The sequence below is a fragment of the Equus asinus genome, chromosome 22 (assembly GCF_041296235.1).
Source record: "Equus asinus isolate D_3611 breed Donkey chromosome 22, EquAss-T2T_v2, whole genome shotgun sequence".
Taxonomy (NCBI): domain Eukaryota; kingdom Metazoa; phylum Chordata; class Mammalia; order Perissodactyla; family Equidae; genus Equus; species Equus asinus.
Window position 1 is genome coordinate 38,622,675 of NC_091811.1, and position 27,496 is coordinate 38,650,170.

Consider the following 27,496-nt stretch of genomic DNA (forward strand, 5'->3'; position numbering starts at 1 on the left):
CTGAACCCGTGACCTGGCCATTCTTGTAACCAATATTCATTGAATACCTTCTATATGACAAGTGGTATTTAAGTATGGAGTATGACCTAGTAACAAAGTTGATAACCTTGCCCTCGTGGAATTTGTACTACATTGGGATAGACAGGCACCAAATAAGGAAACCCAAAAACAAATAAATGAGTGTGATTGGTGTCATTTATCTTAATAGTTATTAATACAGTAGTATCTTAATAGTTTGTTAATATACCAATATACAAATAGTTATTAATAATGTATTATTATATGTTTTCAATATGTCTTCCTATAGTCTCCAATAAATTTAAAAACAAAAACATTCAGCCTAAATACAGATCTTCCTCAACATGGGATCACATGCTGGTAAAGGCATCATAAGTTGAAAATATCCTAAGTTGAAAATGCATTTAATACACATAACGTATCAAACATCATAGATTAGCTAGCCTACCTTAAATGTGGTCAGAACACTTACATTAGCCTACAGTTGGGCAAAATCATCTAACACAAAGCCTATTTTATAATGAAGTGTTGAACATCTCATGTAATTTGTTGAATACTGTACTGAAAGTGAAAAACAGAATGGTCATATGGGTACAGAATATTGTAAGTATATTGGTTGTTTACCCTCATGATTACAAGGATGACTGGGAGCTGTAGTTTGCTGCTGCCCACCATCACCAGAGAGAATGGTACCATATATCGCTAGCCTGGGAAAAGATCAAAATTCAAAATTCAAAGTACGAATATCACTTTCACACCATCATAAAGTTGAAAAATTGTAAGTTGAACCATCTTAAGTCAGGTACCATCTGTATATATTTCTTACAATATTGTGTTCTACACTGGTTATAATATCTAAACCTGGTATTTTACTTTTCATTTCCAAATATTCTTTCATCAATATTCTCTATCCATCTTTGCATCACAGATGTATTGTTTCATCTGTTTGATTAACATTTTTATGAGCTCTCAATATTTTAAAATAAATTGTAGCTTTTTATATTTCTGAAAATTTATAAACACATTACTAATTTCATGCTAACAGTGGATGAAGTTCTTTAAATAAGTGCCCATGACATAATATAATAAATACTTTAATGGACTTACATTAAGTTAAAAAGAGACAGCCTATTTAACTCACATGCTGTAGGTAGTCAAATTTTAATTTCAATAATATGACAAATAGATGCTCACAAATGTCTACAAGTCTTATCACTTATCAAGGATCAGGGCCTTCAGGCATCAGGAAGATAGCATACGTGTCTCATCCAAAAGCTTTCAAATTCAAACTTCAAAACACGTGCTGGGGGCCAGTCCCATGGCATAATGGTTAAGTTTGCGCACTCAGCTTCAGCTGTTCACAGGTTTGGATCCTGGATGCAGACCTACACCACTCATCAAGGCATGCCATGGCGGCAACCCACATACAAAAAATAGAGGAAGATTGGCACAGATGTTAGCTCAGGGCTAATCTTCCTCAAGCCAAAAAAGAGGAAGATTAGCCATAGGTGTTAGCTCAAAGCGAATCTTCCTCACCTAAGCAAACAAACACTGTGCTGGCCTCTCAAGCCACAAATGTAGCCTCCCAGACCAACTGGCTGATAAGCCCTGGAACAATCACAACCTAATTTTCACTCGTTAATGTTAACATTCATAAATTCATAAACCCAGGTGAAGGTTGGAAGAGAATATTTTCCACACGGACATTTGTATGCCTTCATATTTGTGTGATTTTTATGTACATGACCAACTGTCATAATTACAAAGAAAGAAAAAAACAAGATACTATGAGAGAGAAAGAGAATCAACATTCAGCTAAGCAGAGGATATTTTTCCATTTTCTGATATGATTCTCTAACATTTGTATTGAGCTAAAAAGGTGAAATAATTTCCATCCCACATCTGGGATATGTCCCTACAAGTGATTTGTATCATGTAAAAAATACATAAATAACTAAATATATAAATAATATATGGTCAGAGTTCAGAAGCTTTGACTAAAAATTATGAATAAATAGATATCTTACTATTACTGTTCAACAAGACCTAATTTGACAAATCCTCTTATTTATTGAACTTGTTTTTCTAAGTGAAGGATAGTTAAGCCAACAATAGTGAGGTCTCCCTCCTCTCCGTCTGGGTCTTAGAAGGAGAGAAGCCAGTGAGACACAAGCATTCTCTCTTGCCCAACACACACTTTCTCATGAGCTAGGCTTTGAGGGAGTAAACTTGGTCAGGAGTTGATTTCCCTCTAATGGAGGTTGGGAGAAACCCCATTAAAGATCTGAGTCCTCAGCCCAGATTGGGGCTGCTGCTTTGGTATCACATCCATCCTATGAGGGTGATGCTCTATAACAAGTTGATCCCCTTTGGCACTCCCATAATAGTAGAGACGGGGGGCCAGCCCCGTGGCCGGGTGGTTAAGTTCACACGCTCCACTTGGGTGGCCCAGGGTTTCACCAGTTCGGATCCTGGGCGTGGACATGGCTCTCCTCTCGTCAGGCCATGTTGAGGTGGCGTCCCACATGCCACAACTAGAAGGACCCACAACTAAAAAAGAAAAAAAAAAAATATATATATATATATATACACACACACACACACACAGACAACTATGCACTGGGCAGGGGGTTGGGGAGAAATTGTGAAAAAAAAATAGTAGAGTTGGTGACTACTAAGCCTGAGTTAGGAGAAGCCATTAACATGATCTCTATCATAAACCAAGTCCATGCTGAAGGAACGCATAGGAACCCATTAAAGTCCTCCATTTAGAGACAAAAGGTGGAAAAATATGAGGCCGGGAAAGTAGTATCATTTCCATATTCTTCTTTTTGTCTAGGCACCAAGCAAATAGGCTTCAGTTAAGCTATGTAATTTGTCAAGGAAGAATTGAAAAGACTCTATTATTATAAAGTTTAAAAGGGCTATCAAAGGTCATAAAGGGCAGTGCAACTTCCCCGGCGTCGCTGTCTCTTAGATCATCCTTTGGCGAAATGCAGCTCTTCTGTCATGAACATACAAGAAACCCAGTGGAGAGGCCCACACAGCAAAACATCTGTTTGCTTTAAATATTCCTGATGAGAAGTCTAAAGCTACTCAGATTCCTGACCCATTGTATGTGACCTGTTTTTCTCTGGAATCTTATATCATTTTCTTGTCCCTCGTGCTCTTAAGTTCCACAGTGATGTCTCTGATATGGGTCTGTCTTCATTATTGTGCTGGGCATCCAGTGGCTCCTCTTGGCCTGGCAACTCATGCCCTTTGCTTTTAGGAAGGGTTCTTGATTGATTTCTCCCCTGTTTTCTCAGTCTGAAACTCATACAATTGTTATATGGGATCTCCTGGTCTATTAAAAATGTTAACTAGAGGAAATGGAAAAGGAGAGCAGTGAAATAAATAATTATACTTTTTGCTTTATACAAGCAAGGTATCATTTTTTAATTAGCCCTATTTCTTTTGCATTTATTTCTAGAAAAAATGACAAAAGTAAAATTAAAAGCAATGTATAATAATTAGGATGTGGGAGAGACTTCTGGTTGCCTATGGAAATATTCTTCGTTAGTACCAGAATCCCGGACAATAAGCCAAAGTGAAGAACCACACTCCCAGAATTGGCAGATGGGGTGGCCAGAGATGTAAGTAAAAGTCACTGAGTAGGGCTGCTATGAAAACCATTTATTCCCTTTTCTTCTTGCCCTCCCTCTTTTCCCTGCTTGGAATGTGAGTGTGATGGCCTGAGTCCAGCAGCCACTTTAAGACTGGACGACTGAGTTCATACACTGAGGATAGTGGAGGAGGAAGACAGAAAAAGCCTCAGGCCTTCATAACTCTGTAGAGCTGACTTCATTTAGGGAAGAGAATGAAATCCTAATTCCTTCAAACTACTGAAGTAACATCTTTTTAACCAGCAGCTGGCAAGTAATTCCTAATGGAGTCAAGGCAACTTATACTACTTTTTAAGCTCTCTGAAAACAGATCCTCCCTTATTACATATGTCTTATTTTTACCTCTGTACATTTTATTTTCATTCACATGTTCAACCGTGTGAATGAAGCTGGCGTACTTCCAATCTCTCCAAGCTTCCAGTCTTATCTTCCCAGTCCAAACTTCACATTTTTGCCTGTATTATTCTCTGAAAACACTCCTCAGCCATGGAGTATGGTGATTAATGTCTGTAATCAGAAAAACCTAAGTGCTGATTCTGCTCTGACTCCAGCTGTGTGATGTAAAACAAGTAGTTAACCTCTCTCTGCTTCCATCTCCTCATTGGTAAAACGGGCAAGATAATGCCTTTCTCATACAGTTGTGCTCAGAACTAAGGAAATCTCTGTAAAGTAATTGGCACATAGGAAGCTATTAAGGTAGCCTAATGGGATTGTCATTCCCCAATTAAATCCTTATGGACATTATGAAGAGAATTATTGAAAAAAAAATGGAGACATAAAGAACTAACTGGAAAGATACATTATATTCCTGAACAGCAAGACTTAATAAAATCAATCTTTCCCCAAGTAATGTGTGACTTAATCCTTGCCTCCCACATGTAACAGTTTATTGCTGGATTCTGACTACATTCAAATATCAGAGTTTAATCAGATTTTACCCGTCCTGATAAAAGTTCTGTTAGAGTAAGTAAAAACTCTAAAACTATTCCTAAAAAAAACTTTGTAGGTCTATAATTCAATGATTTTAGTCAATTTGTGGAGTCGCACAGTTATCACCATAATCCAATTTTAGAACATTTCCATCCCCCTCCTTTTGTTATTTCCTGCTCTTACCCATAGCCTTAGGTAACCACTGTTCTGCTTCCTGGCTCTATAATTTTGTCATTTTTAGACATTTTATATAAGTGGAATCATAAGATGTAGTCACTTGAAACTGGCTTCTTTCACTTAGCATGATTTTATCTTTCATTTAGCATGGTTTATCCATTTTTGTAACCGTTTTTAAACTGGTCTCTTTTTAAAAAAAAAAATAGAGTGGTTTTTCACTTTTCTGTTTTTTGAGGAAATTGGCCCTGAGCTAACATCTGTTGCCAATCTTCCTTTTTTCTCTCCCCAAAGTTGTAGGTCCTTCTAGTTCCTCTACTTGGGATGCCGCCACAGCATGGCTTGATGAGCGGGACATAGGTCTGCGCCCAGGATCCGAACCAGCGATCCCCAGGTTGCCAAAGTGGAGAACGTGAACTTAACCACCCAGCCACGGGGCCAGCCCCTTAACCATTCTCTTTTATCCAAAAAAGTTTTTAAAGGATTCAGGGTGGGGAGGAATTCTCCTTAAAAGCTTTATTTTAGGAAAAGGCACAAGATAATAAAAAAAAGTTTACTAGGTGCCAGCACTGTTTTAAGTGGTTTAAATTTATAAACTCCTTTAACTATAAGATATCTCTATGAATACCTTTCTCTTATTACTTCCACTTTATCGATGAGGAAATGGAAGTACAATGGGGCTAATTTGCCCAAAGTCATAAAGTTAGTTCATGATAGAGCTAGGATTTGAACCCAAGAAGTCCGGCTTCAGAAGCAACAATTTTAATCCCTATGCCCAGGGGTAATTAATATTACATTCAAAATATTTTCATAAGATTGGCTTTAATAATTAAATGAACTAACTGGAAATGTCAGGGATTATCTGGCACCTAGAACATATACAGACACATTTAAAATCCATTTCCCCTGGAAGAGAATGGATGGTAGGACGTGTAACTGCCAGTGTGAACTAAGCAAAGTTAATAAATAGGCTGATCGTTGCAAGTGACATCAGCAAATGCAAATCACAGTGACAATCTGAGCTTTCCAGGCAAAGGAAACTTGCATTCAAGGGTTTTTATTATAATTCTTCCCCTTTATTCTGCCTCTTGAAGAGTCTCTTAGATATCTTGGTCCCAGGAGTTGTTTATGTTGCCATTACTTGACAATTTGGTTAAAATTTAGTCTTATTTTATAAATATCTGTGGGGAATAGAAAAATAAAATAATGCTACTGATAATAATAAAGTTGAGACCAAGATGAAAAAAGCCGTTAATCTTTGGTGAGAATGAGATACTTATTAGACTTAAGTTGTTGACTATTTATTAAATTGACAAAGAACATGCATGAAATGTTGGAACTATATTATTGAAAATTGTACGAAAATGACAAGGTGGAGGATTAGAGTAAATGAAGTACCATAATTTTTTTTTTTAGTTTTTTTTCTTTTTCAGGAAGATTAGCCCTGAGCTAACTACTGCCAGTCCTCCTCTTTTTGCTGAGGAAGCCTGGCCCTGAACTAACATCCGTGCCCATCTTCCTCTACTTTATATGTGGGACGCCGACCACAGCATGGCTTGCCAAGCGGTGCCATGTCCACACCCAGGATCTGAACCGGCGAACCCCGCCGGGCCGCGGAGAAGCGGAACATGTGAACTTAACCGCTGTGCCACTGGGCCGGCCCTGAAGTACCATAATTTATGGTTTAAGAATGAACAAAAAAAATTTCCAATAATCCAGATGACAGGAGAAATTCACAGTATGTGAAGTTGTTGATAGGAAAATACCTTGCTATAGATTTCTTTAACATGAGAGATTGGTGTATAAAACATAAAAATCAAGTCAACTCATACTTGCACTTTAAAACTCAACTCAAATATTCCTTCTCCTGCAAAACCTTTATCCATGCCTGCAGAAAGTGTTGGTTGTTCCCTCCTAGGCTGCCAGCTCCCAGAGCATGTTGAATAGTTAATTATCTTTGTATATCGTTCTTCTCCACTAGAATGAAATTCTAAAGATGAGGGAAACTTCCTCTTTCTAGGTGCCTGTACCTCCCACACAGTAGGTGCTCAAGAAGGATATTTTTTAATACATGTATGAATAAGAAATTAGGTCATCAGGTCTCTAATTTCTTTAAGTTTGGTTATGTGATCCTTACATGTCAATTTACATGATTGATTGCAGTCTAATACACATAGAGCTTAACTTTGAAATGCAACGGAGAGTTCTTGAGAAGAAAATGTCAAAGCAAGAAATACAGCTTACATCCCTCCTCAACTGAATTGGTTTTCAACTAGAAGGGCAAGTAAAACAGTCTAACACAGTTGTATTCAATAGAGAAAAGATTAACTATAGAAGAATTTAAAAATTACTGCCTACTGGAGCCAAAACAGAGCACCCAATAGTCTCTTACACTCATAGGAAAATCAAGCATCTTCCCTAGATAGACTATGGAGGGCTAACCCTCCCTCCTTTGCTGACAGAGCCCCAAAGCATCACCAGCAGATCACTGTCCAGAAGGTCATGATGGAGACTGTGCCAGTACCAAAATTAACAGCCAGCAGATCATACAATGAAGAAAAAAACTTTAGACAGGCCTGACACTTTAATATACAGCCCCTCTTTGATCTCTTTTAATGTCATCTGATAAAGAAGATGAGAAAAATTTATTAAGAGACAAAGTAAAAATGGTCCAAAAGAGATTAAGACAAGAAATAGAGAATCCCTATTGCAAATTCCATTTTTCGTTTTACTTAGAGTCTCTATCAAAAAGTGTAATTTAAATCAATGAAAGCAGTTTAGACTAATATTCACGTAAGGGGTTTTTAGTAAATACTAGGATATTTATAACACTTTCCCTTTGTAGCACTTCCAAAAGAGAGGAGAGATTGAAAGAGAAAAAGAGAGGGGTGGGGACAGACAAGGGCATGAGAGAAAGGGAGAGCAGAGAAAGAGAAAAGTAAAATATTTCTGCCTACTTCTTTATGAGTTGCTCTTTCATTTGGTTACATGTGGGCTTACCTAAAGTTGATCTATACTCCCCTTGTGAATGCTGTCATCTTGGAAACCAAATGATAAATTTTGGTGGAAATGTATAAAATAAGAAAGAAAATAGTTGCCTCAGGCTCTTACTCATTGTATATTATATATTCCTGTGATGGACTTGGGCATTTAGTCTCTGGCCCGGGGCATCCTTAGCTCTTACTCCTTAATTCCTGGCTACAGCTTACAGAGATGAGGATATTGGTCAACCGAGGTTCAGATAAATGAAATGCTTTAAAGACAATTGAAATATCCTAAAATTGTATCAAAAATTTTCAAAATCAAGTGATATGCCTAATAATTTTTTTTTTGAAGATTGGCCCTGAGCTAACATCTGCTGCCAATCTTTATTTTTTTTCCTCCCCAAAGCTCCAGGACACAGTTGTATATCCCAGTTGTAGGTCATTCTAGTTCTTCTATGTGGGATGCCACCACGGTGTGGCTTAATGAGGGGTGTGTTGGTCCACAACCAGGATCCAAACTGGGGAACCCCAGGCCACTGAACGGAGCATGAGAACTTAACCACTCGGCCACAGGGCCAGCCCCAAATAATTGAACTGTTTATTGTGCATTGAAGTTGTGAAACTTACAGGGAGCTTTCCTACTTAAGTGTGCTCAGGGCATGGTTCTGGGTGAGTAAAATTAAGAATTTTATGGACTAAATAACATTTCCCTTCATATCTTCCAATGTTTACCAAACTAGAAAAAATAGTAAAAAGTGTATATGATGATGTTCAAATGGTACCCTAGGTATGAATTTAATGACATTCCAGATTGTAAATTCCCAGGAGGCATGAACCAACACTAACTTTCTGTGACTGATGTTTAATCTTGAATGTATGGACACACCAAATCCAAGCTCCTCAATGACAAGGGTTGGGGGAAGCACCACTGAGTTTTTTAGCACCGGCAAGAGATTTATTTTTCAGGTATAGTGCTGTGTATTTCCTTTCCCACTTATAAACACAGTTCCACAGTGCTGCTCTTTCAGTGATCATGCTTCTCCTCCAGTGACAGATGTGATCCAGTCCCTGTAGGCAGAAATTCTGGTGAAGACCGTTGGCGCGGTGGGATAGCAGTTACTGCTGCCCCAGCTCACGATACCGACGAGCTTGTACTGCCCGTCCCGGGTGCACTGCAGTGGTCCTCCAGAATCTCCCTGCAACCAGCAAAAAGAGAAGTTCTCCTGGCTGCATGAGTCATGGTTGACACTAACCCCAGCCTCAGAGGATGCTCAGACAATGCCTGAGTCACTCTCTCATCTCTAATTTCTGCTCCCAGCAGCATAGGGAAGTAGGGCCACTCAGGTAGTTGGCTGATGTTACAGATCTCTGAATCAGATCAAAATCTATATTTTCAGAGAGAGGCTGAAAGCTACATTTAGCATAAATTCATTTAATGCTGACAATACACTTTACCATGCAGAAGGTTTCCATCCTCTACTAAATATAAGTGATGGTTTTGAGTTATCTGAAAACGTTTTTACATTTTCAGTGCTACTAGAAGTAGGTACTTTGAGCTACCTAATTCAGCTGTGATGTTGAGCCACAAGAAATTATTTTTTTGTAGGTTGGAAACAGTTGAACAGCATCAATTTCACATAGTTCAACCGAGCATATGAATGAGTAATGCCTTTTGAGAATTGAGTCCACTTCAAGTATCAAATTAGCAATCGCAGTACATCAATTTAGCAAGGTGCTTCTTCTTCTCACTTTTCATTTTAAAACTACCATACATTTATACCTCGTTATGGTCAGCAAGCACCCATTCATGAGACACACCGAGAAGAAAACTCCTGTACTCATCCATGCCGTCCTTGAATTACCATGCATGAGGATGATCCTGCAGCCCCTCCACATATACTGGTGTTTTTAATATCCAGCCCCCAGTAGCTTCGACAAGATGTACTACTGATCAGTGGTACCTCTGCCTGCTGCACAATTTTAGGAAATTCATCTTCTAATAGAAAAGGCATAAAAACATATAACCTAGGCAAATGCTTTTAAAGGATAAAACAAAAATGCCCTGTATAAACAGACACCAAGGGTTCAATCCCACCCATTCTCCTCTCCTGGCACTGTAATGATGCTGTTGGGTGTTTGCCAAAAACTAATATTATTACTCCACAGTGCCTTTTATAACAGAAACAACAAAAAACTTTTTTTTTTTTTTTGAGGAAGATTAGCCCTGAGCTAACTGCTGCCCATCCTCCTCTTTTCGCTGAGGAACACTGGCCCTGAGCTAACATCCGTGCCCATCTTCCTCTACTTTATATGTGGGACACCTGGACAGCATGGCTTGTCAAGCGGTACCATGTCCACACCCGGGATCCAAACCAGCGAACCCCAGGCCACTGAAGTGGAACGTGCACACTTAACCACTGCACCACCAGGCCGGCCCCCAAAAAACATTTTATATGGATTCTTTTGCCCTTAGTACAGTCCCAAGAAGATAGAAAAATAATATCACTTTACAGAAGGAAAAAGACAAAGCTTACACCCAAATCAGCTGTTGTTACTCAAAGAATACAATCCATTTTTTACATGTTAAGTCTATACTTGATTCCATTGGTTTCATATTCTACTGGTTTCATGGTGCTCTCATTCTTTTGACTTCACTTTTGCTGAACAGACATCATGTTTAGGTGCTGACACTGTCTGGAGGCTGACAAATTGAAACTGCATTCTAACTTACTCTTTAGTTCATTGGATATTTGTAACTTGTTAACTCAGTTGTAGAAGACGGTGGAAGTGAGACCAGAGTCATGGGTTTGATCTTTATACGTATTATTTTCACATAATCTTTCTACCCATTTACCATTTATGCCAGCCTATTATTTCAGAAAAATGCCTCACATCTTTGGGGAATAGGCTCATATCTTCAAGTATGGGTTTTCCCAGTAGCAGCATCTATAGTGTTGTGAAAACAACTGTGTGTGTGAGTATGTGTGTTCACAGTGCAACTGTGGAGCAATTACATATAAAGGAGACAAACAGATATTTATTGGGTAATAAAATCACTAAATATTCTCCAACACAACTGTTTACAAGTATCAATGAACTAGAATTAATGAATATGATTGGCCTAAAACCCAAGTAGTCACCTTTAGATCTATTATGAAAAAAGACTCTTCCACTATCACTCCCATTAAAAAATGAAGAAAAAATGAAAATGAGTATACTCGGACTTCATATATATTTGGATTTTAATCTTGAAAGAGGTAGTAAATATACTCACGATGTGGTTCAGTTATTCCCCATCCAGCAGTCATACATTTGGAAAGTAAGTTTGTTTTCTCATCTTTCCTTGGCAAACAGATTGGAGATACAAATTCTCCTAATTAAAAGGATGAGAAAGGAAAAGGTAAATATCATTTATAGATTCATATTAACATTGTCTATATTGTTTGCTGTTCGGTGATAGCTTTAGAAATATCTACTTTGAACTGATAGTACCCTTTTTAACCCTGTAATTTAATAAGTATGGCTTCCAGAAGATTCTTTCTATTAATTACTCAGAAGGGATCATCCCGGTTTACATGTTACCTGTTTGCTCCAGGTATTTCCTTATCCCCTAGGACAATAGAGACACATGCCCTGCACCGAGATGTGGGGCTCCTGGTTTCTCATCATAACCATTTTTAAAAGTGCATTTGCTGGGGGCCAGCCCCGTGGCATAGTGGTTAAGTTTGCATGCTCTGCTTTGGCAGCCTGGGGTTCACAATTTCAGATCCCGGGCACAGACCTACACAGCGCTTATCAAGCCATTAGGTGGCAGCATCTCACATACAAAATAGAGGAAGATTGGCACAGATATTAGCTCAGGGACAATCTTCCTCGCAAAAAAAAAAAAAAAAAAAAAAAGCATCTGCCTTTTTGTCCATGCGCCTCCAGGACCTCGCCTTGTTGAATCTGAGATAGGTGTATTATAAAATATATTGATACATCATCCATTTAAATATTCGTATTTTTTCCTATCACTAGAATTTGTATATATATAAATATTGTGGGTTTATGGTGTAGGTGTGTCTATATACTACACACAGACACACACTGAACACAGTGCTCCTGTGTTTGTTTTCCCATACTGTTTCACTTCCTTTGTATCCAGACTTTTACATACTTAAATGCTTCAGCATATCTGCTATCCCAGACCATTTATTTCAAAGATTTGTTCTCTACTTTTACTGCTCTCTCTTAATAAAATCACATAAAACTCTTTGTAACCTGTCTATTCTTTTCCTACTCATCTCTCTACACAAGTACCAGCCGGTTCCAAATCTTATGTTATGCTACTTTCACAGATAATTATTGCTCAATCATATCATTTCCTGCCAGACTTTCTTGAGCTAAGACATTTTCCCCCACCAACATGTTTTTTTACTCAGTCATTTTCCTTGTTCTAATTTTCTTCATTTACTAGATTATGGTCATATCATTCACATCATTGCATACAGACCTACCACATCATTGTTTTGAATACCACACAGTATTCAGATAATGAATGTATCAAAATTTATTAATCCCATTGGGGAACATTTAGACTATCTTAATTTCTTTCCTCTATAAGATGCATCAAGCATCCCAGAAAACACATCTGTGCATCTGTGCCAGTATTTCTGGAAAAGCAAACTGGGGAACCATGAGGCACACACTTTAGAAATTGACAGATATTTCCACATTGCCTCTTCTGGGGAGAAAAAAAGGATGTATTGACTTGCACTCTACCCAGCCGTGTTTATAATTTTAAAGTATGTCAGGAATCTTGAAAATAGTTATGCCCTAAAGCCAGCAATTTTACTTCTAGGAAATTTATCTTAAGGAAATTCTAGACCTAAAAAAAAGTATACACAAGGATAGTCAATCCAACATTATTTAAATAAAAAAAGGAAACAATCTATTTTTATAAGAATTATAGAAAGCTACCATGTAGCCATTAAATTATATTTTAAAAGAATGTTTAATAATATGAAGCAATGCTGAGAATGATAAGTGAAAAAGCAGGATAAAATAAAACTTATAATAGGCATAACAATTATTTAAATACATACACACAGAGCAGTATAGGAAAGACAAAAAAGAAGTGGGCCCAAATGTTCACATGATGGTCATGGTGAAGTGGTGGGGATGAAACTCATAGGTGGAAAATTTACTGTCTCTAATGGGATAAAGGACATTTCTCACTGTTACTGTGAAAAGAAATGAATGGGTACAGATACAGATAAGCTACTAAATACTTAGGGGGAAGAGGATCAGAAAGTTTCATGTTGTTGTTGACATCAGGTGATGTTGAGTGGAAAGCAAGGTCCTCAGAGAACAGAAAAAGGAATAAAAGATGGAGGGTAAGTAGAGAAGGGCTGAAAAGAAGGGGGAATGTTGGTAATGACTCTTGTGGATACTGGAAGAAAGAAACATGCATGCATGCACACAAGGACTGCTGGATGGTACTGAAAATGGAAACCACAACTTTTTAAGGGCACCAAATCTCACCACTGGTCTTTTTCTAGAGCAGTGGTTCTCAACTTTGGCTGCACATTAAAATTTCCAGGGGAAGCTTATAAAATACTGCCCTAGATTTCGGAAAAGCCAGGGTACAAGACCAGCATACAGAAGTCAATGTCATTTCACATAGAATTAGAAATTAAAAACAATACTATTTGCAATCACTTTGAAGAAAATGCAATACTGAACTATTTATACACTTAGCAAAATATATACAGGATCTGTATGCTGAAAATTACAAAATTCTGGTGAAAGAAATGAGAGAAGACCTAAATAAGTACAGAGACATGTTGTGTTCGTGGACTGAAAGACTCAACATAGTAAAGATGTCAATTCTTTTTTTATAAAGATTGGCACCTGAGCTAAGAACTGTTGCCAATCTTTTTTTTTTTTTTTTCTGCTTTATCTCCCCAAATCCCCCAGCACATAGTTGTATTTCTTAGTTGTGGGTCCTTCTAGTTGTGGCACGTGGAATGCCTCCTCAACGTGGCTTAAGAAGCGGTGTCATGTCCACGCCCAGGATCCGAACCGGCGAAACCCTGGGCCGCTGCAGTGGAGTGCGGGAACTTAACCACTTGGCCACGGGGCCGGTCCCAAGATATCACTTCTTTAATGAGTGACAATGATCAATTAAACCCAAATTGATCTATAGGTTTAATGCAATTCCTAATCAAAATCACAGCAAGCGTTGTTGTAGACATAGACAAGCTTATTTTAAAATTTATCTGGAAAGGTACAGGCCTCAGAATCGCTAAAACAATTCTTGAAAAATAATACATTGGGAGGAATCACTTTCTGATATAAACCCTACTACATAGCTACAGTAATCCTGACAATATGGTATGGGAGACGGGATAGCCACAAGATCAACAGAATAGAGATCCCAGAAATAGACCCACACAAATATGCTCAGTGGATTTGGGGCAAAGGCACTAAAGCAGTTCAAAGGAGGGAAGACAGCCTTTTCAACAGAAGTTCTTGGCACAGTTGCACATCCTTAGGGGGGGAAAAAAAGAACCTTGAACTAAAGCTTAAACCTTATACAAAAATTAACTGAAAATGGGTCATGGAGTTAAATGTAAAATATATAACTTTTAGAAAAATAATAGGAAGAAATGTTCACATCTATGGCTAGGTGAAGAGTTCTTAGACTTGACACCAAAAGCACAATCTATAAAAGGAAAATGGAGAAATTAGACATCACTAAAACTAAAATTTTCACTTTGTGAAAGACCCTGTTAAGAACATGAAACACAAGCTACCGAATGGGAGAAAAATATTTGCACACCACATATCTGACAAAGGACCAGTATCTGGAATATTATACAGAATTCTCAAACTCCACAACAAGAAAAACAATTCAATTAGAACATAGGCAAAAGAGACATTTCACTGAAGAGGTTATAAAAAATGGTAAATAGGCACACGAAGAGATGTTCAATATTACTAGCCATTAGGGAGATTCAAATTAAAATTACAATAAGATATCACCACACACCTATCAGATTGACTGAAATAAAAGAAATAAGGACAACGGCAAATGCTAGTGAAGATGCAGAGAAACCAGATCACTCATACATTGCTGGTGGGATGTAAAAATGGAACCACCACTCTGGAAAAATAGTTTGGCAGTTTCTTATAAAACTAAATACACAACTACTGTATGACTCAGCAATTGTACTCTTGAACATTTATCCCACAGAAATGGAAACTCATTTCTGTACAATTTTTTTTACACAAAAAACCTTTACAAAAATGTTCATGGGAGCTTTATTGTAATATTCAAAGCTGGAAACAACCCAGAGTTCTTCAACAGATAAATGTTAAACAAACTGTTAATAAATGATTAAACATCCATACCACGGAATACTACTCAGCAATTAAAAGGAGTGATACATGCAACAACGTGAACAAATCTTCCAGGTGTTATGCTGAGTGAAAAAAAGTCAATCCCAAAAGTTTACATACCGTATGATTCCATTTATCTGACACTCTTGAAATGACAAAATTATAGAAATAGAGAACAGATTAGTGGTTGATAGAGTTCTTGGGGAGGAGGATGGAGTGGGGAGGAGGAAGACGGGTGTTGCTATGAAAGGGCAACAGCACAGATCCCTGTGGTGATAGAAATGTTTTGTATCTTGACTGTATCAATGTCAATATCCTGCATGATGCTACCATTGGTGAAACCTGGGTAAAAAGTACATTGGTGTCTCTGTATTCTTTCCTATAATTGCATGTGATTCTACAATTAACTCAACATAAAAAGTTTAACTAAAAATAATTTGAAAAAGCAGGATAAGGAGAAAAAAAATACTGATGTCAGTTCTCCACTCCTGAGATTGTGATTAATTGGTCCAAAATGCACCCTGGCCTACAGTTTTTTGTTTTCTGTTTTAAAAGCAACTCACAGAATTATAACGCACAGCCAAGGTTAAGAAGCACTGTTCTAGATGCTCTCACTGACTCAGTTATAAAAGCACAAAAAGCAAACTTTTGATTTGCTTGGGAGTTTGTAGGATGGATGCATTGTAAGGATATAAAAAGGGAGATGAGGTTATTGGCAGAGGAACAGTTGAACAAGGATAAACACAAGAGAGAGTTGCAGGAAGGCAGGAAACTGTCCAAGAGCCCTGTGATTCCATGGAAAGGTGCGGGCGTGAACGTGGGGGCCGTCCACAGGCATTCTTTGAAGTCTTCTCTAGACATCCATCAATTCAAAACACACAAAAGTCAAATATTTATGCAGGCACTTCAGCTTTTAGAGAAAGTATCTTAGCATATAAGAAAGTTTTGAAATAATTATTTAACTTCAAAAGTACATACAGTCCTTCTAAGCAAGATGGAAGATAACTATGGCAAAGGTTCAAAATATGGAAAGAAGTTATCCATACTGACCTAGTTCAACGGGTTTTTCCAGATGCAACAGGGCTAGATCCTCATTAGGAGGAAATTGTGTGAAGCCAGGGTGAGCGTATACAGCTTTCACTGGCATCAAATCACTGTTCCTTACGTTCGAGAGGTAACTTCTTCCTATTACCAGCTTGTCTGTGACAGTGCTTGTCATAAGAAAAGGGAGTGGAGAAATAGACACCACTTTTAATGAGGCCACGATTTTTCAAAATTACTAAAAATATATTCTTTAATGTTTCTAATTTACATTAAAATCTTCATTACCTCTGATTAGAAAATGGGAATTTCTCATTAATTCAATCTTTCTGAAAAATTTTAAAGTATCTACTTTCTTGCCTTCATAACATCAAACAAAATGATTTAGTATTTCTTTGATGATTAAGATTCATGGTGCCACAAGGTAATGATTCTATGTATTATTACAATCATAATATTATATATTATACGATGTACTTACATAAGTCACTGAAAGCTATTTTGAAAGTTATAGTTACTCCCTTTTTAAATATAGTGTTTCTCAAAGAAATGGTTAGGGACTACATGCATTAAATCTGGCATGTGCATTAAAAATGCAGAATCCTGGACATAACTCATCAAATCAAAATTCAGAATTAGGATTCTAAGATTCCATTTATACCAAACTCCGCAGTTAACTTTGAACATATGAAAGTCTGAAAACCATAGTAATAAGGATGCCTTCTTGTGATTTATCTATATCTAAAGTAAGAGTTGGGGGATGGTAAAGAAAATGCATTTTTGATTCATTGAAAGTTTCTGCTCACCAAGTTATTTGAGCAGATACTTTTATTATAAAACCATTTTAGATACACTGAAAACATTCTATCTACTCATTTAGCTATGGGACATGGTGCGATGGTGTCAACTGTCTCATGACTTCTGGGAGACCAATATTAAAAACCTCAAGCTAAGACTGCTCTGAGGAAGAAGTGTTCAGATATTTGCATTGAGCTCAAGATTCCCATGAAATCAAAGAAAAGTGTTTCTTTTAAACAACATTCTTCAAAATTCTTTACAACTTTAGATATTTATTTGGGGAGTGAGTATGATGATTAGACAGTCGGCAGAGTTGAGAAAGGAGGAAAGAAATCCACATTTGAGCAATCCTTGTGCTCTAGATATGGTGTTAAGAGACTCATGCAAAAATGTTAAGACATTATTATCTCCACTCTATAGATGAGGAAAGAGGAGAGAGTGTTGTTAGTTACTTATTAAATACCTAGAAGCAGGAAGCAGCTTTTAAAATTAAAAGCTATTAGTAGTGAGTGCATTCGTGAAGTACAGAAAGTTTCATCAACCTAATGTATTCATTCATTTGCAAGATGGACTGAATCAGTGGGAGCTTAAAGCTTAATGTTTCTTGTGGTGTGGGGAGAGTAGAAGGAGTCCACCCGCTGTGGGCCCTCGGACAGCTCCAGTGCCCCCTGCACCACACAGTACGTACCTAAAGTTATAGTGTGCCGCGGTTGGGACCCACTGTTTTGCAATCAGAGCACCTCCGCAGTAATGTTGTACTTGGTGCTGCAGACTGACCAGCCAGGGCCACGACATTGCAGGTGCAGCACGGCCACCAACCACCCTGGGCTCCCCAAGCTCGGCTGGCAGTACATTTGGATTTCTCTCAGACCCTTCCCTTAGAAATGGGTCAACAACTGGAATGCCACGTCTGTCTTGGGTTGGCTGTCTTCTTGTCTTGTTTCCTACTGTTACCCCTTAGAAAAGTAACAACAAAACATTAGATAGAAATACTTTTGAAAGTCTATTAAAATCTCAGGATGGAGGTGTTTATTTCTTTTTTAGGTTCAAAACTAGGATTCTTAGCAAAAGATGAGACATGTTTTCTTTCATGGCTTTCAAAATGAGCAAAAATTCAATAAAGTTAACTAAAAGATTAATACACACATATTTAGACAAATCAGAACATAAATTACTTTTTAAAAAGTAAATAAAAATATAGCACGTAATCAAGAAATTACTGGACGTTGTTCTTTCTGTGCTATTATTTGTGTTATCCCAATAACATATCTAGACATATCAAAATACTTTATACTACGTGTATTCAAAAACAATGTACACATAAAGAAAAAGCATAAGGAAAATTTCTAGCAATGTGTTTACTCCATTCTCAGATTTAAAAAGAAATCCACCAGCAAATAAAAACAAGAGACTCATTTAAATATTTCCTCAAATATACAGAAAATTAAGCCTCTCCATAGCCATATAATTTGGGAATTATAAAATATGCTCATTTGTTAAGTTCTCTACTTGAGATTTCATTTTTATGCCAGAAAGCTATTTAAAACCAAAAGTTTCTAGCACAGTGGATTTGTGTTTGTTTATTCAGTACTTATATCAAAACTCATTTCTACTTTCTCTTCAGATATGTATAAAACATGGATTCCCTCCTCCTTTTAAATACATATGCCAACAAATATGCACACTCTTCAAAGTTAAGACTATCCAAGATCTTAGAAAAGAAACCTACGAAAGGTAATTATTCAAACATGTTTTTAGTGCATTAAAGTTTACTACATTACTGTGTGTGTGTGGTTTTTTTGTTTTTTGGTTTTTTTGAGGAAGATTAGCCCGAGCTAACATCTGCCACCAATTCTCCTCTTATTGCTGAAGAAGACTGGTCCTGAGCTAACATTCATGCCCATCTTCCTCTGCATTACATGCAGGATGCCTGCCACAGTATGGCTTGCCAAGTGGTGCCATGTCTGCACCCGGGATGCGAACCGGCCAACCCCGGGCCACCAAAGTGGAACGTGTGAACTTTGCCACACCACTGGGCTGGCCCCACTGTGTATTTTTACTGCATTTGTAATCCACGTTACACATGGTAACTCTTAGACCCTTGGGCTGTTTGTATGCATGTATAACAGACATATTTTATTAGTATTCAACTTACTTAAAAAAAAGAAATACTTAAAAAAAGAAATGAAGCAGTCTAAGTATTTTAACCACAAGATTGAAGGGTCAGTTTAGAGTTGTAGAGATGGAAAGATAAAAGCAATGGAGTGAGAAGAAGGATCAATTAGGTGAGCATCCCTTAGACAATTAGCCATCACATCTATGGGATGATGTGGTTCACTGGTCTATGATTCAAATCAAGGACTCTGCAGAGAGCCCCTTCACTCCCCGAGCTTAAGAAAGACAGAGTGACATCAAAAAGAACTTTGCATTGCAGTTGATTATTAGAATTCTTCCTAGAATTACACTCCAATTGAGAATCTCCTAATAACAGATTCATTAGGTTTTTAAATCTTAAGCACAACTAATGAAATTCTGGCTTAAAAGTAGATTGGATAAGTAGAAAAATCATTACATTTGTTTCTACTTTATACAGAGAAGTTATTATACTTTCAGCTAAAATATTCTTTTTGGGGGTCTTTATAGGAGTGGGGGTGGTTACTTAATAAAAGAGATTTGGTTACAGAGACATGGAAACCCTCTGAACTCTGTTTCAGCTTGAATGTCCCCATTGGATCTTTTAAACAGCAACTGACTGACTTCTATGGTTACCATTATTTCTTAAATAAAAATAACACACACACATACAGACACAGACATGTATACACACACACCTGGATTCACTTTATTACCTCACATGCTCCAGCTAAATTACCAAAGTCTTACGCCTTAAGGAATGGTTTGAAGTGAAGATATGTTTTTAGTATTAGAGCAGGGTGACTACTGGTGACCCTTAAACCAGTGGTCCTCAGGTTCTCCTCTAAGGTATATGTGGTACCTGCTTTATTAAATATTTTTACTTACCACTGATAGGCAGTTGGGCCCCAACATTGCTTTCTTGTGATTGCTTCTGAATCGTATCTTCCAAAATAAGTTTAAAACCTCTTTCTCCCACAGATTCATCAGTCTTAAAATTCATGGTCAGGAAAGCACCACTGGATATCAACACAAATTCTTTCTTGGAGCCACAGAAGTGAGCTGCAACACTCAATAATTAAAATACTTGTCTTGTGCTGAATGGTATTAGTGCCCTTATAAGAGAGACCCCAGCTCTCTAGCCCCTTTTTCGCCATGTCAGGATGTAACAAGAAGATGGGTATGAATCAGGAAGCAAGCCCTTACCGGACACCGAATCTTGGAGTTCTCAGCCTCCAGAACTGTGAGAAATAAATATTTGTTGTTGAAGCCACCCAGTCTATGGTATTTTTGTTGTAGCAGCCCAAACTGACTAAGACGCACAGGCTGCCCAATCCAGACTAAAGATCATCCTTTCCTAATTCAGAAACACAAAAGCTCGCACAAAGGTGGTCCTGATGGTGATAAGACATTTGCTGTAATTTATGTATACATGCTGTAATTCAAATTCTCTCAAAATAAAAGAATGACATACTATCGATTTGTCTTAAAGGTAATGCTATCTCAGAAATCTGAGAAAGGACAATGGGGAATAGGGGAATAGTTAATCTCTACATCATTCGTATCCTCAAAGAATCTGGTGAACTGGATGTGATGGGGAACTTTTGGGATGCACCATGTCAAGTAAAGGGATTTGGGGTAGAGTCAAAAAACGCTCTACAAGTTTTAAAATAACGGAAGTGGGAAAATGTTACTTTGTTTTTCAAAAAGGAGATTTGGGGGTGGAGGGCGGTAGGAGACAGAAAAGAGAGGGTAGAGGACTTTCAAAGTCATCTATCAGTGAAGTAGTGTAGCTGAGTGCTTACAGGCACTGATTCTATAGCCAAACTGCTGGTTTGGACTAGCTCTGACATTTTTTAATTATGAGGCCCTGGGCAAGTTATCTAACATCTCTCTGTGCCTCAATTTTCTCATCTGTATAATCGAGATAAAAATAATAGTCACATGAAATGATATGAATTGATGTTTATAAAGTATAAGTGTTTACTAAATTAAAATAAACCTCAGCAATATTTTACAGCAAATTATAAGAAAGATGGTTTTTGAACACGTGGAGAGGGAATCAGTGGTCATGAGAAGGCAGTGTGGGATCTTTAACATGCCACATTAGATTAACCCAATTTAATTTTTTGAAAGAGCTAATTAGATGGAGGCTAGGGGCAATGAGATAAACTTAATGAATCTTGATTTCAGTGAAGCACTTAATAAAGTATCTTATAATGTCCCTGTGAACAGATATAAAATGTACGTGGATAATTATATGGCTAGGAAGTTTCACAGCTGATTAAATACCCATACAGTGTTAACCTGGAGGGAAGGTCTTAATGGTATGGAAATGGTTTTATCCTCGGTTCTGCCAAGTACAGTATTTGTATTAATGACTTAGACAGCAATACAGGTAACACATTTACAAAATGTGTAGGTTTAAGATGGGAGGCTGGATGAGAAGTAAGGGACTAGTTTAAATATAGACTCTTAGAGATCATTCAGTTCAATCTTTCATCTAACACTGAGTTCCTTCTAAAATAACCCCGGATGTATGATTACTAGCCTTGAAGTTATGACATGAAACTTATGAGCATTTTTTCTTTTTGAACAGTTTTAATTGCTAGACTGTTCTTCCTCATGTTGGATCAAAAGGCATCAATGTAATGACTACCACATGGTAGTGCTGTGGCCAAGAATGTGTGTTTGAATCAGAGTTCTTAGGTTTGAATTTCACTCTCTCTACTTATTAGTTATGTCACTGGGGATAAGTTACTCAATCTTTTTGTGACTTGGTTTCCTTATATTTAAAATGAGGATAATGTAACCTCCCTCGTAAAATTGTTAAGAAGATTCAGAGTTATAAGTTCTTAGGACTATGCCTGAATAATGGTAAATACTCAATAACTATTACATATTAGCAGAACAAGTTTCATGCACAGCCTGAGAGCCTCTGAGAATTCCATATATATTTGAAACGAAGAATTGTGATCCTTCTGTCTTCTCTCTTTTCCAAGGTAAACATGTGCAAGTGTTCACGCCCTTCAGCATCCTGGTCATTATGCTCTAGGGATGTGTTCCAGCTTGTCAATGTGCCTTAAAGCTGTTGCTCGACCAAGGATGATATTTAATAACCAGTATGACAGGAGCAACAGTCAGATAGATTGGACACTGACTGAACGTCTGTGAGACTGAGCTAGTGAATGCCAGCTAAGTGCCAACACTTAATTTGACCATACAAGGGAACCGATTCCCTTTATCTTGTAATTCTTTACTAACACTGCTCTGAAATTTTGTAATCATTTGACACCTCTGAAGTTTTTATTTCAAACATCCCACATTCTAAATCATCACTTTCTATCTATCCAACTCTATTACTATTTCCCTGCTATAACTGTTTGACCTCCTCATGACCTTCCCGCCATTAATCCCATGAACTTTCTAAATCCATCAGCCTATAAGTGAGAGATTTTGCTGTAAAGGAAAGTTGAGAAATGGGGCAATTGCTAAATTTCTTGTCCTACTTTGTTTTCAATGATGGGTAATACTACAACGTATTTGAAACTGATGAAAATGATAAAGGAGACTGATGATGTTGGAGTAAAGACAACTAAAGGAAATTTGTGAGAAGCTGATAACTCTCAAATTTATATCTGTAGCCCAAACTTTTCCTCTAGCTCAAGAGTTCTACCTCTAGCTATCTATTGCCAACTCAACCTGGACATATCATAGCATTAAAAATGTAACATGGCCCAAACAGGTCTCTCCCCAGCAATCTATTTTTCCCTTTAGTATTTCCCAACTCTGTAAATGCCACCACCTCCAACCTCTCACACTATAAACCTAAGAGTCATCCTTGATTTGCATGTTTAATTCCATATGCAATCCACATCCTATCAGTTCTTTCTCTGATCTGTCCACTTCACTTGCACTCCATTGTTGCCATCCTCTTGTAAGGCAACATCATTTATTGTCTGTAACAGTACTAATAGGACATTCTGCATTGATGGAACATTCTATATGAGTTCTGTCCAATATGGTAGTCACTCACTGCATATAGCAGTTGAGTGCTTAACTAATTTAAATTTAAATAACAACATGGATTGGGCAGTGTAAATGTAGATTACCACACCAGCCTCATAACTGTAGACATAAATCACCCTGTCACCCTAAAACCCACTCCCAACACAGAAGTCAGAGCAGCCTTCAAATTACTCGCTTGTCAAAAACCTTTAATGAGCTCCCCTTGGATTGGAATAAAATCCAACCTCATTACTATAGCCTGAGCTGCACAATTGGGCAAAGCCTCCATCTTCCACAACCTCACTTCATTCCAGTCTACGCTTGCTCAGTCTCCAGCCATTCTGACCTCCGACAGTTGACAGCTCCCCAAGTTACCAAGCTTTTCCCACATTCAAGGCCATTTTCTCACATTTTTCCATCAAATATTCACTAAGCGTTAGGTAGTACTCTAGACACTGGAGGTACAGCAATGAACAAGAGACTTAAGTCTTGCTCTCAGGAAATTTTCATTCTGGTGGAGGGAGACAGATGATAAACAAACAAATATATACTCTGCCAGGTCATGATAAATGCCAAAAAGAAAAGGTGGAGGGGGGTGACTTAGATCATTTGCTAGAGGGGGCCTTAGATAAGGTAACATTTGAATAGACTCCTGAATGAACTGAGGAAGTGAACTTTGAGGTCATCTTGGGGCAGAAGCAGGAATTGCTTGGTTAGTCTGAGGAAGTATCAGGAGGCCAGTGTGCCTGGTGTAGGGTGAAGGAGAGGGTGAATGGCAGGAGATGAGGTCAGACAGGTGTAGACACCTTTGCACCTGCTATCCTTGCCTTGCCTGGCTGTTTCCTTTTCATTCTTTGGGTCTCAAATGCTCCCCTTTGAAGAGGCCTTCCATGATCATCTTAACGAAAGCAGACGCCTACCCACTATTATCCATACCTCTGCAACTTATTTCCTTCAGATCACTTTTGACAATCAGTAATTATTTGATTATTATTTATTGTTAAATAATATGATTTTCTTATTTATTGTCTATCTTCTCAAGAAGTGGTAGCAATCATTTCCGACTTATTCACTGTTGTGTCTCCAATGAGCCTAACGTGTTAGGAAATGCTCAGTAATGAATGCGTTTAACCTGTACATTTAACATGGTGTTTACAAATTACTGATGTCTTACCTTCATGGGGTAAACGGAAGAAGAAAGTCCAGATGAAATTTAATTTTGCTAATTTATTTTCATTAAAATATTGTAAAAGCATTGGAAACTGTTTGGAGGCTATGTAGCTCTGCATTTACATTCACACACATAATTAAAAACTAGCTACAAACTGGCGAATTCTACTTAGGTAAACAAAAGATTTAGTAAGACAAGATAACTAAGTCAACATGGACAATATGGTTCCATATATGGGATAGGCCTTCTGGGAGAGTAGCAATGGGGCTCCATGTGCCATAGTTTAAAAATGCTTATAGAAATTGCAGGATTCATTGAAATAAACCTACATAAGTATATAAAATTGTATGAAATAAAATTGCATAAATTAGCAGAGAAATGGTAGTTTCCTCATTTTCATATAGAATTAGATAAGCTAATTATGTAAATATGAGTAGTCTCATTAGTAATCATTTGACACCTCTGAATTTTTGATTAATCAAAATTTTAAAGAGGAATAATGTTGCCAGGTTGAAGACTACAAAAGAGCGAGAAAGAGAAAAGCAGCCCCTGACATTCAGAAACCCGTCTGGTGCTTGCTGCTAGACCATGTTTTTCTCCTGTTGGACCTAAACAATTTCACAGAACATCAACATCAGACAGGACTCTCTGAGTCTGTGATGAGGTGAGACAAAAACAAGGTCATGTGCTGCCACCAAAATACCAAACTTCTCTCTTGGCTAAAATGAGGGATCGCTGCTTCTTACCAATTGCAGTTTTATCCTTACTCAAGTCAGACCTTCCTGTGATTGAGATACTCAATCATAAAATTGCCCTACTTCCTGACAGCAACCAATCTACAGCAAAGTCCATTTCCATAGACCCTCTCCAAAATTACCCAACCAAAGCCCAAATCCTACAGTAGCTTCCTTCTAACACTCTCTTACTGAGACTCTATGGTTTTCCATGATGTGTGTTCTCCCTCTCCACAATGAGTAATAAATCTAACCTGTTGAACTACAGGTGTGTTCCAGGGGTCTTTGGCTGAAGGTCATTGATGAGAGTTAGAGTTGCAGGGTCTGATGCTATAGATGACTCATTAATCTTAAGGAAAACAAATATCTCCCTCTCCCCATACTCTAATTGCTTTAGAATCCTTGATAGGAACCAAACTCATTGATAAGAAAAAGTTAGGTAACTATGGAATTTCAAAGCAAATTGCTGAACTTATTGGTGCTATAAATCCTGGAATATCACAGAAGAGATCAAGTTCCCTGGAACAAGATAGTATCAAAAACTCTTCTTGCCCTTTGTGATAGGTGGATTGTAATAGAGTCCGGAGTGGCAGAACTGGGAGGAGATTGGAGAAGGTGATGCAAGAGTGGATTACAAAATCTTTGGACAAGTTTCCTTCTATGAGTCAGTCTCAGAACATATTGCCTAACATCCAGGCATGATAGATACTATGTGGCCAACGAATCTTTAAAGATTATTCAAGCTAATTGGACTTCTCCTCTGTAATTTACCCTGGGTCTAAAAAGGGCCACTGTCACTATGAAGATGAAACCTGAGTAAACAAATTTTCAAAAGAGTTACCTAAAAATGCAGTTTAGAAAATGAAACCTCTTAAAACATATGACCTCTTGAGGAAAGCAAAATTAGAGTTCATCTTAATGGTAAAATGAGATAGGAATCACCGGACTAAAACCAAGAAGAGCTGGGATTGAAGGTCAATATCTAGTCAGTGTGGTCTCATCTCATGCTCATCTCACTTGGCTCAATAATACTCTGGGATTCTGATGAAGGATCTGATGGAAAACCACCAACAACAAATGATATTGTTCCTAAGGCAAATGTAGGTCACATTTTCCACACATATGCATTATATAAATGCCACTTAACGTGGGCCATTTAAGAAAGATCAGTTTACCAAGTAATCTTGATTGCTGATCTGGTCCATCATAAATATTGAAGTAATCCCATGCACAGTTCCAAGATTCTTCTGTTATAAAGTCTTTAATCACTGCCTTCATTTTATTTCCTGACATGCAATAAAAAGTCCAAGTGCAGTTCAGCATGTTGGGATAAATATTAGGGTAATTAGGAGATGTGATCTCAACAGAACAAACTGGAATCAAATCCAATACTGGACATCCTTGAGGCAAAAAGAAAAAAAAATTTAACACAATAATCAAGGAGCTGAGTTACTTCTTGAATCTAGTTTTAATGTCTACATCTAGGTCATTAAAATCTAATCTATAGTGTACTTTTATTAAATTCTGTTCCTTTGCATCCATAGTTCCGTATATATATGGACACATGGTTTAAATGACTTTTGTTTTGAAAACCTGACCACTCCCAAAAAAGACTCAAGTTCTTGACTTTAACTCACAAACTGTGAACCACTAGGTCACCCATATCTACATTTCACTGTAGTTTTGTTGCTCATATTAAATACACAATCTTATTTAGTGTTTACAATCATGAGAAATAAATTTTATCATCTTCAGTCTAGAAATGAGTGAACTAACACTTGACATTCAACAAATGTGTCCTAAGACTTTCAGGACTTCGTTAAATTTGCAAATACCACAGAAATATTTCATTTCCCCCACAAATGCAAAAAAAGATAACTTCATGTTTTTTAAAATAGCTAAGGGGGTTAAAATAGCTAGGGGGATTCCCATAAACAAAACAGATGCATTTCTAACCCATTAATCAGATAAGGTGCTACGTTCTTTCTCTCTACTCCCTAATCTGTCCCAGGAATCCGCTAACCTTAAAGTTTGACACTAAGAAAATTAATACGAGTCCATATTTCACTATAAAGCAACTAGAATCAGGACACAAACATCTGAAAGTTTTTGACAGAAGTCAGAGTACATTTCTCACTAAGCCATGGTTAGCAGCAAGGGTACTCCCCACTCTATTCCCATAATGTCATGTAACCAAGCCACGTCAACTAGATTCTTTACCATCTTTATGGTCTTACCTTTATCATTAACTTTGATCTTTCCTCTCATGGAATCTAGAAAAAGAGAATATTCAGGGTCAATATATCCAATTAAATGCCTTATCTTTCTTTATTCTTCTGATTATAAAAGTGATACATGCACATTGTCAAAAATTTTGAAAATACAGAGAGTTCAAGGAAGAAAAGAAAAAGTGTCCTGTAGTCCCATTCTGTAAGTTACCAATACTCATATTTT

The 27,496-nt window shown here is 37.5% G+C and overlaps 1 protein-coding gene across 2 annotated transcripts; it reads right to left on the reverse strand.

Moving 5' to 3' along the window:
- Positions 1 to 200: 200 nt before the first annotated feature.
- On the reverse strand, positions 201 to 26,433 carry LOC139041504 (chymotrypsin B-like). Of its 2 annotated transcripts, none has more exons than XM_070493888.1 (5): positions 20,018 to 26,433; positions 17,685 to 17,952; positions 16,208 to 16,368; positions 11,046 to 11,144; positions 201 to 2,568 (listed from the first exon to the last, which is right to left on the reverse strand). In XM_070493888.1, exons 1-5 carry the CDS (start codon positions 20,130 to 20,132, stop codon positions 2,270 to 2,272), a joined length of 942 nt encoding a protein of 313 aa, XP_070349989.1. In that variant the 5' UTR covers positions 20,133 to 26,433; the 3' UTR covers positions 201 to 2,269. The 2 variants fall into 2 exon arrangements, with proteins under 2 accessions (XP_070349989.1, XP_070349990.1); XM_070493889.1 differs by lacking the exon at positions 201 to 2,568 and adding an exon at positions 7,230 to 8,967.
- Positions 26,434 to 27,496: the final 1,063 nt, after the last annotated feature.